The 15,648-nt window shown below is 36.1% G+C and overlaps 2 protein-coding genes across 4 annotated transcripts in view; both read left to right on the plus strand.

The window, feature by feature from the left end:
• On the plus strand, window positions 1,740–11,932 carry LOC105177603 (histone-lysine N-methyltransferase CLF). Of its 3 annotated transcripts, XM_011100816.2 has the most exons (18): window positions 1,740–2,022; window positions 3,003–3,104; window positions 3,199–3,524; window positions 4,833–5,021; window positions 6,106–6,190; window positions 6,381–6,527; window positions 6,647–6,694; window positions 6,780–6,851; window positions 7,077–7,191; window positions 7,282–7,753; window positions 8,023–8,176; window positions 8,260–8,480; window positions 8,700–8,831; window positions 9,589–9,679; window positions 10,655–10,702; window positions 10,777–10,905; window positions 10,994–11,071; window positions 11,362–11,932. In XM_011100816.2, exons 1-18 carry the CDS (start codon window positions 1,975–1,977, stop codon window positions 11,551–11,553), a joined length of 2,649 nt encoding a protein of 882 aa, XP_011099118.1. In that variant the 5' UTR covers window positions 1,740–1,974; the 3' UTR covers window positions 11,554–11,932. The 3 variants fall into 3 exon arrangements, with proteins under 3 accessions (XP_011099118.1, XP_011099116.1, XP_011099117.1); XM_011100814.2 differs by having other exon boundaries at window positions 1,741–2,022; window positions 7,077–7,753; XM_011100815.2 differs by having other exon boundaries at window positions 1,741–2,022; window positions 4,833–4,994; window positions 7,077–7,753.
• LOC105177604 (PI-PLC X domain-containing protein At5g67130) overlaps window positions 12,681–15,648 on the plus strand; it is a 3,727-nt gene continuing 759 nt past the window's right edge. The window contains exons 1-7 of the mRNA XM_011100817.2: window positions 12,681–12,975; window positions 13,107–13,229; window positions 13,331–13,468; window positions 13,571–13,669; window positions 13,793–14,096; window positions 14,186–14,409; window positions 14,479–14,565. Coding sequence (XP_011099119.1) covers window positions 12,799–12,975; window positions 13,107–13,229; window positions 13,331–13,468; window positions 13,571–13,669; window positions 13,793–14,096; window positions 14,186–14,409; window positions 14,479–14,565 — 1,152 coding nt within the window. The 5' untranslated portion in view covers window positions 12,681–12,798. The remainder of the gene's footprint in view (window positions 12,976–13,106; window positions 13,230–13,330; window positions 13,469–13,570; window positions 13,670–13,792; window positions 14,097–14,185; window positions 14,410–14,478; window positions 14,566–15,648) is intronic.

Genomic DNA, 15,648 nt, shown 5'->3' on the forward strand with positions numbered 1-15,648 from the left:
GGGGGGGGGGGCCCCGGCCCTCCTCTTCAGTAGCGGCGGCGACGACGCCACCGCTGCTTTTTTTTTAAATTATATATAAAATTAATTTTAATTTAATTAAAATAATATTTTATTATATAAATAATTAAGTAATTATTATATAAAATAATATTTAATTCTTAAATACATATATATAATATTATATGTTAAATGTGAGAGAAGGGCAAAAATATCAAAAAAAAATTATTTTTATAGAAAAATCGCAGTCAAAGCGCGTGTGGCCCAATTTTTGTACGGAGGGGGTTTTTTGAACTTTATTTTATATCATAGGGGGTGTATTTGATACTTTAATTTTCATAGGGGGGTTTTTGAACATTCCTATTATCACAGGGGGGGTCTCTGGATTTTTCCCCCACAAAAAACATCAAAACAAGTTAAAAATGAAACCAAACATAGTGGTTTGTTTTCATTTCCGAATTATTTTCGAGACAAATCAAAACATATCCAATATTTGTCATCATTCAAAAACACATTATTTAGGTATTTTTAACTGTTTTAGCATAAATACATACATATATACACACACATATACATAAATAAATATAAAAAGGACATGATTTGATAATGACTAGTAATTTTTGTCTCCCAAAACACAATATTAAACATATAATATTTATTTTAAATTATCTTAAAAAATAAATCCAAACATACATACTATTTCTAACACACACTTATTTATATTTGTTTTCCTTTTTTTATGTCCGTTAAATACAACAAAACACTAAAAAAAAATGAATCTAAACATTATGTAATATTTTGGGGAAGAAGAGGGTTTCTAATCAAATAAATTGAATAAGACAGGGACAAGGGGCGGTGGCGGGGTGGGGGGAAGAAACCACAGGCTCCAGTAATGGAGCGATAGGAAAGAAGGTGAAGGGAAGCTAACCTAGAAGAGAAAAACATAATCGGGAGAAAATGATGGGTTGGTTTATTTAGGCAAAACAGTAAATAGATCTAGTTATTTACCACAAGTTAATATAAATATGGGTTTAATCCATACTAAATAGTAAATTCGGTCGAATTGCCATAATAAAAACTACATTCGTACATAAATTGATAATTAATATAAACAACATGCAATATATTCATCCCAATTTATAATCTAAAATAGCTAAATTAAATTTACCTCTTGCGGACTAAAATTAAAATATTAGAATATAAAATCACAAAACGTTCAAATTGGAACGAATCCAAGCAAAAGATTACATGCAATTATGAGGATTAGAACAAATTTGAATAAAATAAATAAAAAACTGCAAACATTTAAATTGACGTATAAAATTTTAAAAAATCCTCAGCCTAAAATTCAGCAGAGGATGAGAGTGGAAAGTGGGGTAGGAATGCGATGCCATTGCCTCCCGTATTGATCGTATTCATATTATTATTATTATTATTATTATTATTTATACTGATATCAAATGCAAAATCCGTTCATACCCGCAAACGATAATTAATGACACAATTACATTATTTTTTGTGAATTAAAAAAAATTCTTAATGATAAAATAATTAATTATTCAATTTTTTAAAATTATATTAATTGATAAAAATATTATTATTATTTATTAACATAATTAAACTGATTTATATATTTTTATTTTATATTAAAAAATATTTATTTTAGGCATTTAAGTAGTTATTATTATAATATCTGGAATTGGAAACACGAAAAAAGTTTTGGAGTGCTGGTCAGAAATAAAACGGCCGCGAAGAAAAGTAAAAGCAAAGTACATAAAAGGGGGAGCAACACTGAAAAGCGCTCTCTCTAGGCCCCCCACATCCGCCACCTCCTCAGTATCCATTTTTAGGGTTTTCAAATTCAAACCGCCAAATCCAAATCCAAATCACGCCTCGCCTTTGTATGAGTAGGATCTTCAATCGGAGCTCCATTGCCGGATCGGGCGCCACGCGGTCTTATCAGCTCCTCCACCGGCAATGTCGGCGCTCAATACATCCACTTCGGCCTCGGGTTCCGACCCTCCGGTAATTCTCGGAGCCGTCGGCTCCTTTCAATTGCATTTTAATTGCAACTATTGTGCACGCCTTTCTCTGTATGTCAGGAATTTGCTTTGAATTTTTAAGTGATGTTTGGTGTATATGGGATTAGGGAGATGGTGTTTTTTCAGTCTGGGCGTGATGTGACTTTTTGTATTGATGGGGATTGAATAGGAAGGTACATTGTGTATTTTCGTTGCTGGAACTTTAGGTTCGTGGTAGCTCTGTCTTAAATTAATGTGAATCAAATTTTTGTGGTGATGATGGTAAGTTTAAGAAGTATAATTAGGAGATGCTGTTATTTGTGATGAATTGGGCTTTTAGAAGACGTTTAATGGTCAAGTGTAAGAATTCGTGATGAAGATATGTGAACCTGTCTAATAATTCACTGGGTATGCCGAAGTTTTATTTGTGGAGGGTGATGGGCAGGGCTTTATCCTCAATTCCCATCGCCATATCCATGTTGAAATGTCTGAAATTTCCCATTTTGTTATAAAGGATAAGTCAATAGGAAAGTGTGCTTGATTAGGAAATGATATTTATCTGATACACAATTTCCGATGTTCAAATTGTGAGGTAAGGCTTGACTTGACACTCTAGAACTAGAAGTAATGACTGTATGTCCACATCACTTAATGACAAATTTACAAGGCTACCTGCTGATTTGTTAAGTACTTAACAATTGAGTTGTAATGACTTGTATGCTTCAATCTGAATACTGTCGGTCCTTTGTTTTAATCATTATCTTTTTGCCTTTTGTGTTTAACAACTTTTCTATTATATATATATATACAGACACACATTGTATTCCTTATATGTAGAATCATGTTAGATAAACACAGCATTTTGACATTTACATTATAAAGTCTAGATGTTGGTCTCTGATAATAGCCTATATGTGCCTTCACTTTCATAATATAGAATGATAGCTTATAACCCCTTGTTGGACCTTTTTCTAACTTGGACAGATTGATGGCCACCAAGAAACAGGTCCGTCACCAAAGGCAATTGTAGCAGTTATCGATTCTTTAAAGAAACAAGTGGCTTCAGACCGCTCTATTTATATAAAGGTGCATTCATGTAATGCATAATCTTTAACAAATGTTAATTGCCAAGTCCATGATAATGTCATAAACTCTTAGTTGATATTTTTTGGCCTCCCAGAAACGAATGGAAGAAAACACCGAGAAAGTGCTTGATGTTACAAAAAATCTTTATAAGCTATCAATGGAAAGAAGAAATTTTAAGATTATTTGTGGTGATGGAGGTGTAGATTTACTGGCAAAGAGGCAAAAAGATGCAATTGATATGCATAGTGGTATTGGCACCAGTAATGGAGATAACGAAAGCAGTAGCTCCCAAGAAGATGGATATGCCCCTTCAGCAATTCTATTAGGATCAAGTATTGCAGTCAAGAATGCTGTCCGTCCTATAAAGCTGCCGGAAGTGAAAAAGTTACCACCTTATACTACATGGATCTTTTTGGATAGGTCAGTCGAGATTGCAATGCACATGCTGAAGAAGCGTACTTAGCAAAACATTTATACTTCTCCCACTGGAATGCTTTTCCACTTCTGTTCTATTGGTTGTTTATGTAAATATGATGGGTAATTCTCAGTTGCAGCATGGCAGAATTTGACAATTATTCTTTCTGATAATAATTATCCTGTAAGTTAGACTGTAATCATGAGGGGGGCACAACTTGGGAGCGGAAGTTCGAGTCGATAGAGGTTTGATGGAACTTCTGGGTTGACCACCAATTATAAATCTTTATTACTGCTTCTTTGTTTCTGTACGTATTTGTTAATCTGGTATTTGGATACTAATTCGAGGCAGTATCTGTGGTAGGAAAGTTTCACTTCACAGTTTGACATATTTTACACAAAAATTTTCTCATCCATTTTACATATCGGTTATTGTGTTGTTGTTTTTCTTTCTTCTCGTAATAACTTGTGATCTTCATTTGTTTGTATGTTTTTTTTTGTTTTGTTTTGTGATAAACACCATGATTTTGTTGTTTCTCTACTCCTACAATCAGTTTCCTCCTAACTTTTTTGATATCTTGCATTCAAATTCTGTATTGAAGGGTTTAAGGATTTCAAAAGGCGTCCCCAGAAACCTAAACCTTATTTGTTTCCATTAACTCACTATGTGTAGCAAGTCAGATTTTCTAAAAGTGATATCTTTGTGGAATGAGGATGTATCCATCGTTTTAGGACTACCTGTGGTGCTGATACACCATACACTTCTATACACATGGATAAATTGATACAATTCCAAAAAAGTTACACACTTCCTCCATCGCGATACTTCTGCATTTTTTGTAATTATAGGTTGGATTAATATTTAATTAGTGAACAAATTATGAGGTTTATATCAATATCCAATCCATGCAGGTTGGTACCTCCTTAGGTTCTGCCTCATTTGAGGTTAACCACATAATTATGGCATGCAAACTCTTACTCTTTGATGATATAAACTATGAAAATGATTGCATTGAGTTCCTATAGGAGACTGCCGCGCCTTCTGCACTTTTAGGAATCTTTGTGATTGCTGCAAAATACTTCTAGAAATCATGCTCACTCTTCAAAAGGAATAGACAGTCTCTTGAGAAGGTTGTAGTTTTATTTACAGGAACCTTGTTTCCTTTTTTTTAGGTAAAGTATGGGAAGCTTGTTCCTGCAATGATTGTTTATTGTATGTCATAGGTCATGCTTGTTTCTGGTATCTTAGCCTACTGCCATTAGTGTTTATTGTTTAATTTCTTTTGATGTGGTAATCTTGAGTTGTTTATACAGAAATCAGAGAATGACAGAGGATCAGTCGGTTGTCGGCAGAAGGCGAATCTATTATGACCAGAATGGTGGCGAAGCTCTAATTTGTAGTGATAGTGAAGAAGAAACAGTTGATGATGAAGAAGAAAAGAAAGATTTTGTGGAATCTGAAGATTACATTCTGCGGTTGGTACATCTGATGCAGATTGCAGAGTTTGTAGTCCCATTTTTGTTTCTTTTTCTTCTTAGAAGTGCATTTGTGCTTCAAGTGAAATCCACATCTTCAGTTGCATTGATGGTTTCTCCTGCTATAACTTTATTGAGATTTAGTCTGGTTGTTTTTGGTTTATTGGATAAGTTATCTAGTTACCATCTTCTCGGTCCAGATTAGTTCTTCCTGGTTAATTGTCCAGTGAAGTGTTTTTCAGCCATGCAGTTGGTTGGTTAGAGTTAGGGATGGCAGTAGATGGGTTTAGGGTGGGTATTGCTGGACTAGGGACCTGCTTTGTTTTCTCTTAACATAGCCGGAGCCATGCTGCACCCCGGTCTCATAGGACTCGAAAGTCGCCCTGCCCTGTCTGAAAACCAGCTGCCTTTGGAGCTGATGGGTCCAACCCGTAAGACCCAATTTTTTTTTGCTTTTTCTTAATTGCTATAATTACTTAAGAAAAAATAATTTTATTGTTTATTAATATAAAATGCTATTAGTATGGCTACAATATGATGTATTTTGCAAAATTCATATATCGAACAATTTTTTTTAAAAATAAAATAGTAACATCTATAAATATTATCTGGGATGATTTCTGGCTGGCCTAGAAAATCAAAACCTGTTTCCATTCCTGGGCCTGGTTATTTAGACACAAATCTGCCCCATTGGGGCCGGATCTGAGGCAGGGCACCGCTTTAGCCTCCCCAATTGCCATCCCTAGTTAGAGTGAGAGATTATTTTGCCCTTTACATCTTTACTACTGAGCAAAAGTAGAAGCTTATTAGAAGTTAGAAATGAATGTTTTCCAATGTTTTCTCTGGTGCTTTTCCTTTTACATCTAAACATGAGTACAGAATTCCATAGATTGAAACAGTCCTTTTAATTTTTTTTATCATATCTGATGTTGTTTCTTATCTTGCCTAGTGTTTTAAAACCAAACAAAGTATAATTTCTCAGTTGCTATATGTGTGCTTAATTGAAAGGGAGGGTGTCTAAATTCTGAGTTCTGGTTTGAACAAAAAGGTTCCATTAGAATTTGTGGAGCTAATATACTTTTGGTTTTTTGGTGTTTGTACTTTTTTCCAGAACAACCATCAAAGAAGTGGGTCTGTGTGATTTGACATTGGATTTGTTGGCGCAGTGTCTATCTAGAAAATCTTGTGAAATCAAGGTATGCAGTTGAACTGCAGATGATCTTTCATGTGTCTGTCTTGATCTTTTTTGTTTGGCATTTGTGCTCCATTATTATCTGAAAAAGAAAAAAAAAAGAACTGGTCATAGTGAGAACTTTGGTCCAGCTGTTTCCCATTTGTGTTTTGCTGGCTTTACAGAGATAAACCACCATCGAACATCTTATACAGGGAAGATATGAAGATCTTATCAAGAATGAGATTGCTTTGTGTCGTGTGAACAATGGAAATGCCGAAAGTTTTGTGAACCCATATATTGATAAAGATCTTGATGCTGCTCTGGATTCATTTGACAATCTCTTTTGCCGTCGTTGTCTAGTAAGCATGATATACTTTGTTTGAATTTTTCTGGCAGGAACCAACATTTAAATTTTGTTCATTTTATTTTATTTCACACAATTTTCCGCCAGCCTAAATTAGTCTCCTTTATGTGGCAGGTTTTTGATTGTAGACTACACGGATGTTCCCAGGATCTTGTATTTTCTGTAAGTCAATCATCTCAGAAGGTGTAGCTCAAAGTTGTTTCTGGTGTGACAGGTTGTTATGACATATATTTATTTCTCCTTTCAGGCAGAGAAACAATTACCATGGTTGTGTCCTGATGTGGAGAAGGAACCGTGTGGCCCAAATTGCCATCGATTGGTACACTGTTTGTTTCCTAGTGCTTTCTTTTAACCTAGTAGACTATGATCAACTTGATTATGTATCCCGTGCTTTTCCTCTAATACGTCTCCCCTTAATGGTGTTCTTGGATTCCTTTGCGATAATTGTAAATTGCAGTACAATTTTGTTGATGCATAAGCTGATATATTTCTTATTTCATCCTAGTTATGTTCTCGAAGGCTCATTTTTAATTTCCTGTATCAGGACCTTGAGTCAGAGGGTAATGCTACTGTGAGCTCCAAACAGACAAATTTTGACGAAAAAGCTGCCACTGCCTCTAATACTTCTGCCATGCAAATTCAAAAGAGGAAGCAGGGAGGTAAATCTGTCAGGATAAAATCAAAGTCTTGCCAAAGTGAAAGTGCTTCTTCCTCAGAGATCAAACCTAATAATGATGTCACTTCATCAGTGAAAAGCGCATATGCTGGGAAATCCAGTGGTGACAAAAGGAGTAGCAAGAGAATAGCTGAGAATGTTCTAGTGGCCAAAAAGAAAAGGCAGAAGAAGATGGCGACATCAGATTCTGATTCTGTTGCTGGTAGTGGTCTCAGTTTGAAAGATTTAAATCTAAGGACTAATTCTCGTCGAGAAAATGAAGATATTAGTTCTTCTCAGAAAGTTAAATCTACAAGTTCTAGAAAGTCTAGAAGGAAAGAGTCTCTGGTTCTAGACTTTGACAAATCTTTGCAGGGGGAGGCTGACAGTGGTGCATCAAATGAGAGTGAGAGTAATCAACCTATGGCAAGCAGTGGTGACACCTTAAAGAAAGAAGAGTTTGTTGATGAAAATATGTATAAACAGGAAGTCATTGATAATAAATATTGGAAACCATTTGAAAAGGCGCTGTATGAGAAGGGTATTCAGATTTTTGGTCGCAACAGGTTAAGACTCCGTTTTTGTTTGCTTTGTTTTCCATGGCTATTATCCATGTTCTATGCAGAAATAAAGCCTTTTCATTTTCCTATCTGCATGTCTTGATTCTTATATGTAATGAGCACTATTATGCTTCAGATGGTTAAGATTTTGTTTTAGCTCAACCAAGCTTGCTTATGTACTTTTGATAGTGCAATTTAGTTTATCTGACAGACTTGCTTGGTTGCATTAAAATATCAATGCGATACTCTGAGCATGGACTATATATGTCATGCAGCTGTCTGATTGCTAGGAACCTTATGAGTGGCTTGAAGAGCTGTTCAGAGATCTTCATATACATGCATCGTTCTGAGAAAAAGATACTCTCTCATGATGGTGATGGAACAATCCTTGCTGATGGCTGTCTAAAAGCTGATGGTAATGAAACTGCGGTGAGTCTTTTTTCTATTTGTTCATCTCTAGTCATTATGACCTTGTGAAGCAGATTTTATATGTTCATTTTTTGGGAAAATAGGGTGGTGGTGCACGCAGAAGATCAAGATTTTTACGTCGAAAAGGAAGAGTCCGTCGCCTAAAGTACACTTGGAAATCTGCAGGATACCAATCATTCAGGAAGCGGATATCTGAAAGGAAGGACCAGCCTTGTCGGCAGTACAGTCCATGTGGTTGCCAGTCTGCCTGTGGAAAAACCTGTCCATGTCTTGTTAATGGTACCTGCTGTGAAAAATACTGCGGGTGAGCTGACTATAGTTCCTTCTATTCAAATGGATGTAACTTATAATGTAGTTATCTTTACAAGATTGAAATTCATACGTACTTCCTTCAGTTTTGTTTTTTAAAATTTTCCTCTCTTACTTGTGATTTGATGGTCTATTCTGTCCCAAGAAGTCGAAGTTTCATCTTGTTTCTATGCTAACAATTGTCTGTTAAGTTCTCTAATATTCTTTATGTCAGATGTCCAAAGAGTTGCAAGAATCGATTCAGAGGGTGCCATTGTGCCAAGAGTCAGTGTCGAAGCCGCCAATGCCCATGCTTTGCTGCTGATAGGGAGTGTGACCCGGATGTCTGCCGAAATTGCTGGATTAGGTGAGAAATCATCAATTGGAGATGGCTTCTTCTGGCATGATGTTTAAATCTCAATTGAAGTGGAATCCAGAATAACAATAGAAATTGCAAACTGCTTAGTTTTTCATACAAGGAAAGCTGCCAGGTCTAGAATTAACATTCTTATTGTGCAAGCCCTGATCATTAACAATTGAATTCTCCATTATCCACTTTGGAAGAAATAATTGTTGAAGATTTACCCTTATATCCAAGCATTAGCATTCAAGTGAAAGCTTCGTTCTTTTTCCCAATTGTTTCAGTAATTCCTCACTCCCGGAGGATATAAATATGATGTATCAATACACATGGTTTGAATGTTATCTAGACACAACATACTGAACTCTTATATACAAAATATTTGCTCTGCAATTGAAGGTTAAGGTAGTGAGTTGACCCGAATCAGTTAAATACTTAATTTGATTATATTAACTGGATGATGTAATCTAGAAGTGATTATATCTTTGCTCCATGTGGACCTGTAGTTGGTTGGTTTGGGTTTTTCTTGATCTGAGAGTTGCTTTAGTTGTTTCAGGAGTTAGAAAATTTATAGTTAAGAAGATAAATACTTGCAGATTTATGTAATGTGTTAGACCTAAATTACATCATTTTAGAAAATAGTTGGTTAATGGGCATGATTGCCACTTCAAGAAAATTTATTATTAATGGTTCGTATAGAAGTTCGTAGCTTAATGGTTGTCTTTTTTGCTAAGTAGTTACACAATTTTATTTGGCTTGACAGTTGTGGTGATGGCACCCTTGGGGTGCCTTCTCAAAGAGGCGATAATTACGAGTGCAGGAACATGAAGCTTCTTCTTAAACAACAACAGAGGGTAATTATCTCTTATGCTATCCTTCTTGCTTTAAATTTTTATATTTAAGCTGAAATTCAGGTGATTTCTATTTTCTCTTGCTGATCTTCTGAAAATTGTCAGGGTAAGGGATACTAGTACCCTAATGATAGAAGTCATGTTATCCAAGATTTTTCACATTGTTCCATTGCGCATGGTCAGCTTCGACATGGTTTTCTGTATTTCTTTGACCATAAAATCTTGAATTTGTAAGATGATCTGGAATAAAATAAATATGCTTTCTTTTCTTACAGCCTCTCGTGATCTTAAAGGTTGAATATTTTGATATGGTCACAAACAAAGATTGAATTGTTTATTTCCTGATCCTCACCTTCAGTATCAGTATGCCCCACCAATGGTATTGCCATGTTTTGCTTTGTTATACTTAATTTAGTTGGAGAGATGATGCTTCCTGTGAACAATTGTTTATTTTTAGAATACAAGATCAGTTTTGATCTCCAGTAGTAGAGTGCTGTAAGCTTCATAATTCATTGAGCACACATGAAATTTGGACACTCGAATTTTTTTTTCTTGCTATTCTGTTGTTTCAATTTTGTTCATCATTTTATTTTGCACTGCAAATGGCATGTGAAATAACTTAGTATTAGACATATTGAAGATCATTCATGGAAGTATACTCATTCCTAAGAATTAGAAGAAAAAAAAATTGAGTGTCATTTTTATATGTTAAAACTTATATGCACTATCGATAAAATATAATTATGCTGTCCATCTTCTATGTTATTTACCCTCAATTACTTGTAGAATTTGAAACTAATCTTTTGTATAGATTATGACTCTAGTGAATATTCTGGCCCATGGTTCTCCAACAATCTCACCACCATTTTTTCCCTTTAATTTGCAGCATAAAATTGTTGAGTTAAACTTGGGTTCCTAGTAGATAAAGGAAAGTTAACATTGGATCTTAATAGTAACACTTATTGAGTCCATTTTTAGGTCTTGTTGGGAAGATCAGATGTATCCGGCTGGGGAGCTTTCTTGAAGGTAATCAACATACTGCTGTTCGCTTCTGGACTTCTGTTCATCTTTCAAAGCTCACTACTACATATAAACTGCAGAATAGTGTTGGCAAGCATGAATACCTTGGAGAGTACACAGGTGAACTGATTTCCCACCGTGAAGCTGACAAGCGGGGAAAGATCTATGATCGTGAAAATTCTTCATTTCTCTTTAACCTAAATGATCAGGCATGCTATACATGATATTGCAAGAAATACAAAATATTTATTAGGAGAAAACTGCATAAAGTGACACAATTCTTTTGTTCATGTTCAGTTTGTGCTTGATGCTTATCGGAAAGGTGACAAACTAAAGTTTGCCAACCATTCTCCTGATCCAAATTGCTACGCCAAGGTAACTGTTGCAAAAGAAATGATGCGTCAAATATGCCTCTGCCCTACGTATCACTTTTTGTTACATGAAGATAGATTTTGCTATGTTATACAACACACCCAAATTGCAACAGAATTTGAACACATAGGAAAATGGTTTCTAGTTTCTGTGTAAGTCTTTAGTAATGCATGGAAAGGTGATCTACCACCATTTTTGTAAATTATGTCGCATTTTGCAATCATATGCTTGAAGTGATATCTTTAATTTGTTCCTGCCGATCTCTGGTTGTACTCATTAGAATCATTTGGCAGGTCATTATGGTAGCTGGAGATCACAGGGTGGGTATATTTGCCAAAGAACGAATTTCTGCTGGAGAAGAACTGTTTTATGATTATCGTTATGAGCCTGACAGAGCTCCAGCTTGGGCAAAAAAGCCCGAGGCATCTGGTGCTAAGAGAGAAGATGGTGCTCCTTCAAATGGTCGTGCCAAGAAGCACACTTAACAAGATATATTCATTTCTGAAGATAGATTTTGTCTTTCTTTCCTGATAGAAACATCCTCCGATCCTCGAATACCTGCTGGCTCAACTTCTAATCATTTAGTTGCTGGAGATAAGCTAAAGGCAGACATCTCCAGAGTAACCTAAACTGATTCTTTTTGCTCGTGGCTACACTACTGACGAGTATACTCACCAAAGCGGGAAAGAATACAGGCGTAGTCCATCTTTTCGTATTTTTCGATTAAAATTCTTATGTAAAATGCCATCATCTCTTGCAAAAATTCCTTTAGCGCAGCACATTTGAAGACATTTCACTTTTATCAATTATTTCAACAATATTCATCTATTGTGAGAAACAAGTATATTATCTTATGCTGATTCATATGCTTCTGTACTTATCGTTCCTGTTCGGCTATCTCGCAGGACTGGTCCAGAATGGATTGCCTACCTACCAAAATTTAGTGCACTATATCTTCTACTATACCGAGTGTAGGCTTTGGTGTACCTAAAGCTTCGACTAGTCCTTCCAACACCTACAGGCATTTGTAATATAATAATAACTCGTATTTATAGTCATACAATGCGTTAAAGTCGTGTTCATTACTCTTAGACAGTGTGAACTACATTGATAGGGGTTATTTGTAGAAACTAAAAACGTAGAAGTAGTCTGTCAACCAGCCGGGCAACCAACAGTTGGAAGTTGAAAACTTGTAATAAAAGAGGAGGGAGAGGAGTCAGTCAGGAGCCCCACCCCACCACGTGAACGCCACTGAAATAAAGAGACCCACTCCAATAATAATTAAGTGCCTTATCTTTTTCAAAAAACATCCAATTTTTGGTGGGAATGTGAGACAAAATACGTCGTATTTCATCTTCGAATATCACTCCTGAGATTCAACAATACTACTTTCTTTCTAAACAAAAAGAAAAAGAAAAACGCAATCAAACATAGTTGGAAGAATCTCATTTTTTATCTTAAATATGAAAAGCAAGTATGTTTGAAAATGTTGAACATAAGACCACACATCCACTATCTATTTTCTTTCTTTGTTTCTTTTTCTGACTTTTATTTTTTATTTTTTTTTATTTTTTCACATTGGGGGTTGGGTCGACAGAAGAGAAGAGTAAAGCCTCGGAACACAATCTCTGTCGTAGGGGGTTTTATTTTTTTATATAAAATTCACTACTTTCTGTCTTTTTGTTATCTCCTCCGCCTCTCCTCAATACAACACTGCTTTAATTTTATATATGTACCACTGCATTTCACTGCCTAATATTCCTTCGCTTACTACACTCATGTTGCCGTTTTCTGCGGAGGCGCCCACTATGAAGACATGCACTGCCAACCTCCCTATTGCCTGCTCTTATTTTCTCCTTTTCCTCCTTTCACTCCCGCTCTTCTTCTTGCCCATCACCGACTGTCAGGTCTGTCTGCTCTTCTTTTCCTATTTCTATATGGAATTGTGAATCGTTTCCTGTATATTTTGCTTTGTTTCTTTCTTTTTTTTCTTTTTCTGGATTTGTGCTGAATTTCTTGTTGCGGGGTTTTCTGGCAGCTTCTGGAATCATGTTCCACTGCCACGGACTGTGGGGCTGGTCTTTACTGTGGCAACTGCCCTTCACTTGGGAAAACTCAACCTTTCTGCATCAGGGGCCAAGCTACAACACCAACTTCCATTGTGAGTTTCTACAAGTTTTTCGAGAATTTTGAGTTCGTTTGTTCTTAAATCCAAATGTTGGTGATTGTGATTGTGTTATGCTTGTGATTGTAACGGATTAGATCAGTGGGCTGCCCTTTAATAAGTACTCCTGGCTGATGACTCATAATGCCTTTTCCATTGTGGATGCGCCGTCATTGACCGGTGCTCAGAGAATCACTTTCTACAATCAGGAAGACTCTGTTACCAATCAATTGAGGGTATGATGTTTCTTGGTTCTTTATACTCTGTAGCATGTTGTGTGTGATTGCTTTTGGATCACCGAATTGCTGATCTTCCTTTTGTCATTGGGTTTGGTGTAGAATGGAGTGAGGGGATTCATGCTGGATATGTATGATTTCGAGAATGATATCTGGCTCTGCCATTCATTTCGTGGCCAATGCTACAATTTCACTGCCTTTGTAATCTACTAGCCCCCTTGTTTCCATCATTTTGATCTTAGTTCTCTGTAGTAATGAATTGTTTTGGATAGTGTTGTAATGTAATGTTTCTTTCTTGAAAAATGAATTGGAATAAATAATCAGGAACCCGCAATTAATACATTGAGAGAAATTGAAGCATTCTTGACCCAGAATCCTTCAGAGATTGTTACCATCATAATTGAGGATTATGTTCATACACCGAAAGGATTGACAAAGGTGTTCACTGATTCTGGTTTGGACAAGTATTGGTATCCGGTTGCCAAGATGCCAAAGAAGGGTGAGGATTGGCCAACTGTTAACAGCATGGTGCAAAATAATTATCGGTTACTGGTTTTCACATCGGATTCTTCAAAAGAGGGGACTGAAGGAATTGCGTATCAGTGGAGGTACATGGTGGAAAATGAGCGTAAGTATATAAAAAATGACTGGTGGCTTGGGGGTCTGAATGAATACACTTTGTGTTCTATGAAATCCTCATTCTATAATGTGTTTCAGCTGGAGATCCCGGAGTTGTGCCTGGTTCGTGCCCAAACAGAAAGGAATCAAAACCACTGAATTCAAGAAGTGCCTCTCTATTTCTCATGAACTACTTTCCAACAATTCCCGTTCAAAATGAAGCTTGCAAAGAGCATTCTATGCCGCTTGCTGATATGATTGCAACCTGTTACAAATCTGCAGGAAATCAGATTCCAAATTTTTTGGCAGTGAACTTTTACATGGTATTGAAACTTTAAACTCAATGGATAAAGAATTGTATTATTTAAGTAATATTTTGATTCAACTTGCAGAGAAGTGATGGAGGAGGTGTTTTTGATTATTTGGATCGAATGAATGGCCAGACATTGTGTGGATGTAGTACTATCTCTGCTTGCCAGGTTTGTTCATATTTTCTCCTCCAAAAGCGTTTCATACCTAGTCAGAATTGCAAACTAAGAAAATGTAGTTGATGCATAATCTTTTGAATATGTGTGAAGCAAATTATAACAACCATTAAATGATTTAAGTCATCACTTCTCCTGTCTTCTCTGTGGTTGGGTGCAAGAATTTAGGAATTGATCTATTACATATCAAACAAAGTGATCTCTACAAGTTGGACTTGTGTGTCTTGGGGTGCTAGAGTTGTGGGGTTTAACAGGAGGATACAGTGTAGGAGCTCGCATTTCCTTGATGAATTTGAATGATAAGAAAAGTCTGATTTGGGTAGCTCATGCCTCTTCAAACAAAGCGCTTGATTCCAAATTAAATTGTGCCCATGGATACCTTTCTATTTCAATGAAATACTAAGCAGCTTGTCCCCCATAACAAGATTACTACTTTCCCAGACAAGTGTTTGAGCTTGCGTGCCTAATTCGTTCAGAATCTTTTTCTTGCATACTTTATCATTATCAGATTTGTAAAACCTTAAAAGAAAATCATAGTTTCATCAGCCAAAATTGCTCCCCCCTGTTTACCGGGAATATTCTTGTTTGTCTGACATGTCTTATGATATATGGAAAGAGACACATTCCTAGTTTGGGAAGAAGGGTTCTATACATCTGTACAATAGCTTCCAATTTGATTCCACCATCCATCCTTGTAGTAGTTTAAAGCCCTAAATTGCTGTACTCATTTAGTTTTGAATCATAGACTGCTAGAAAGTCAGCTAACCCAAATACAACCAATAGCTCACTGGACAAAGTTATCAAAGTACCATGCAACACTTTGGTAGGACTTGAATTCTGGACCTCATTCAATAAAGATTCAACCAACATAATCTTGATTCATGTTGTGCTGCATAATCACTCAGCTCAAGTTCACGTCTGAGCCTAGTCAGTTCATACCATTGTCTATACATGTAACTCGTTTGTTTCCAAAACTTGGGAAATTACCTCGGGTTATAGCCATTTATATTTATGATGCTGCCATATGTTATGTACGGTTGCAGCTTGTTTTCATGTTAAACCTCCTTCCCACTCCCC

Source organism: Sesamum indicum, linkage group LG15 (assembly GCF_000512975.1).
Source record: "Sesamum indicum cultivar Zhongzhi No. 13 linkage group LG15, S_indicum_v1.0, whole genome shotgun sequence".
Taxonomy (NCBI): Eukaryota; Viridiplantae; Streptophyta; class Magnoliopsida; order Lamiales; family Pedaliaceae; genus Sesamum; species Sesamum indicum.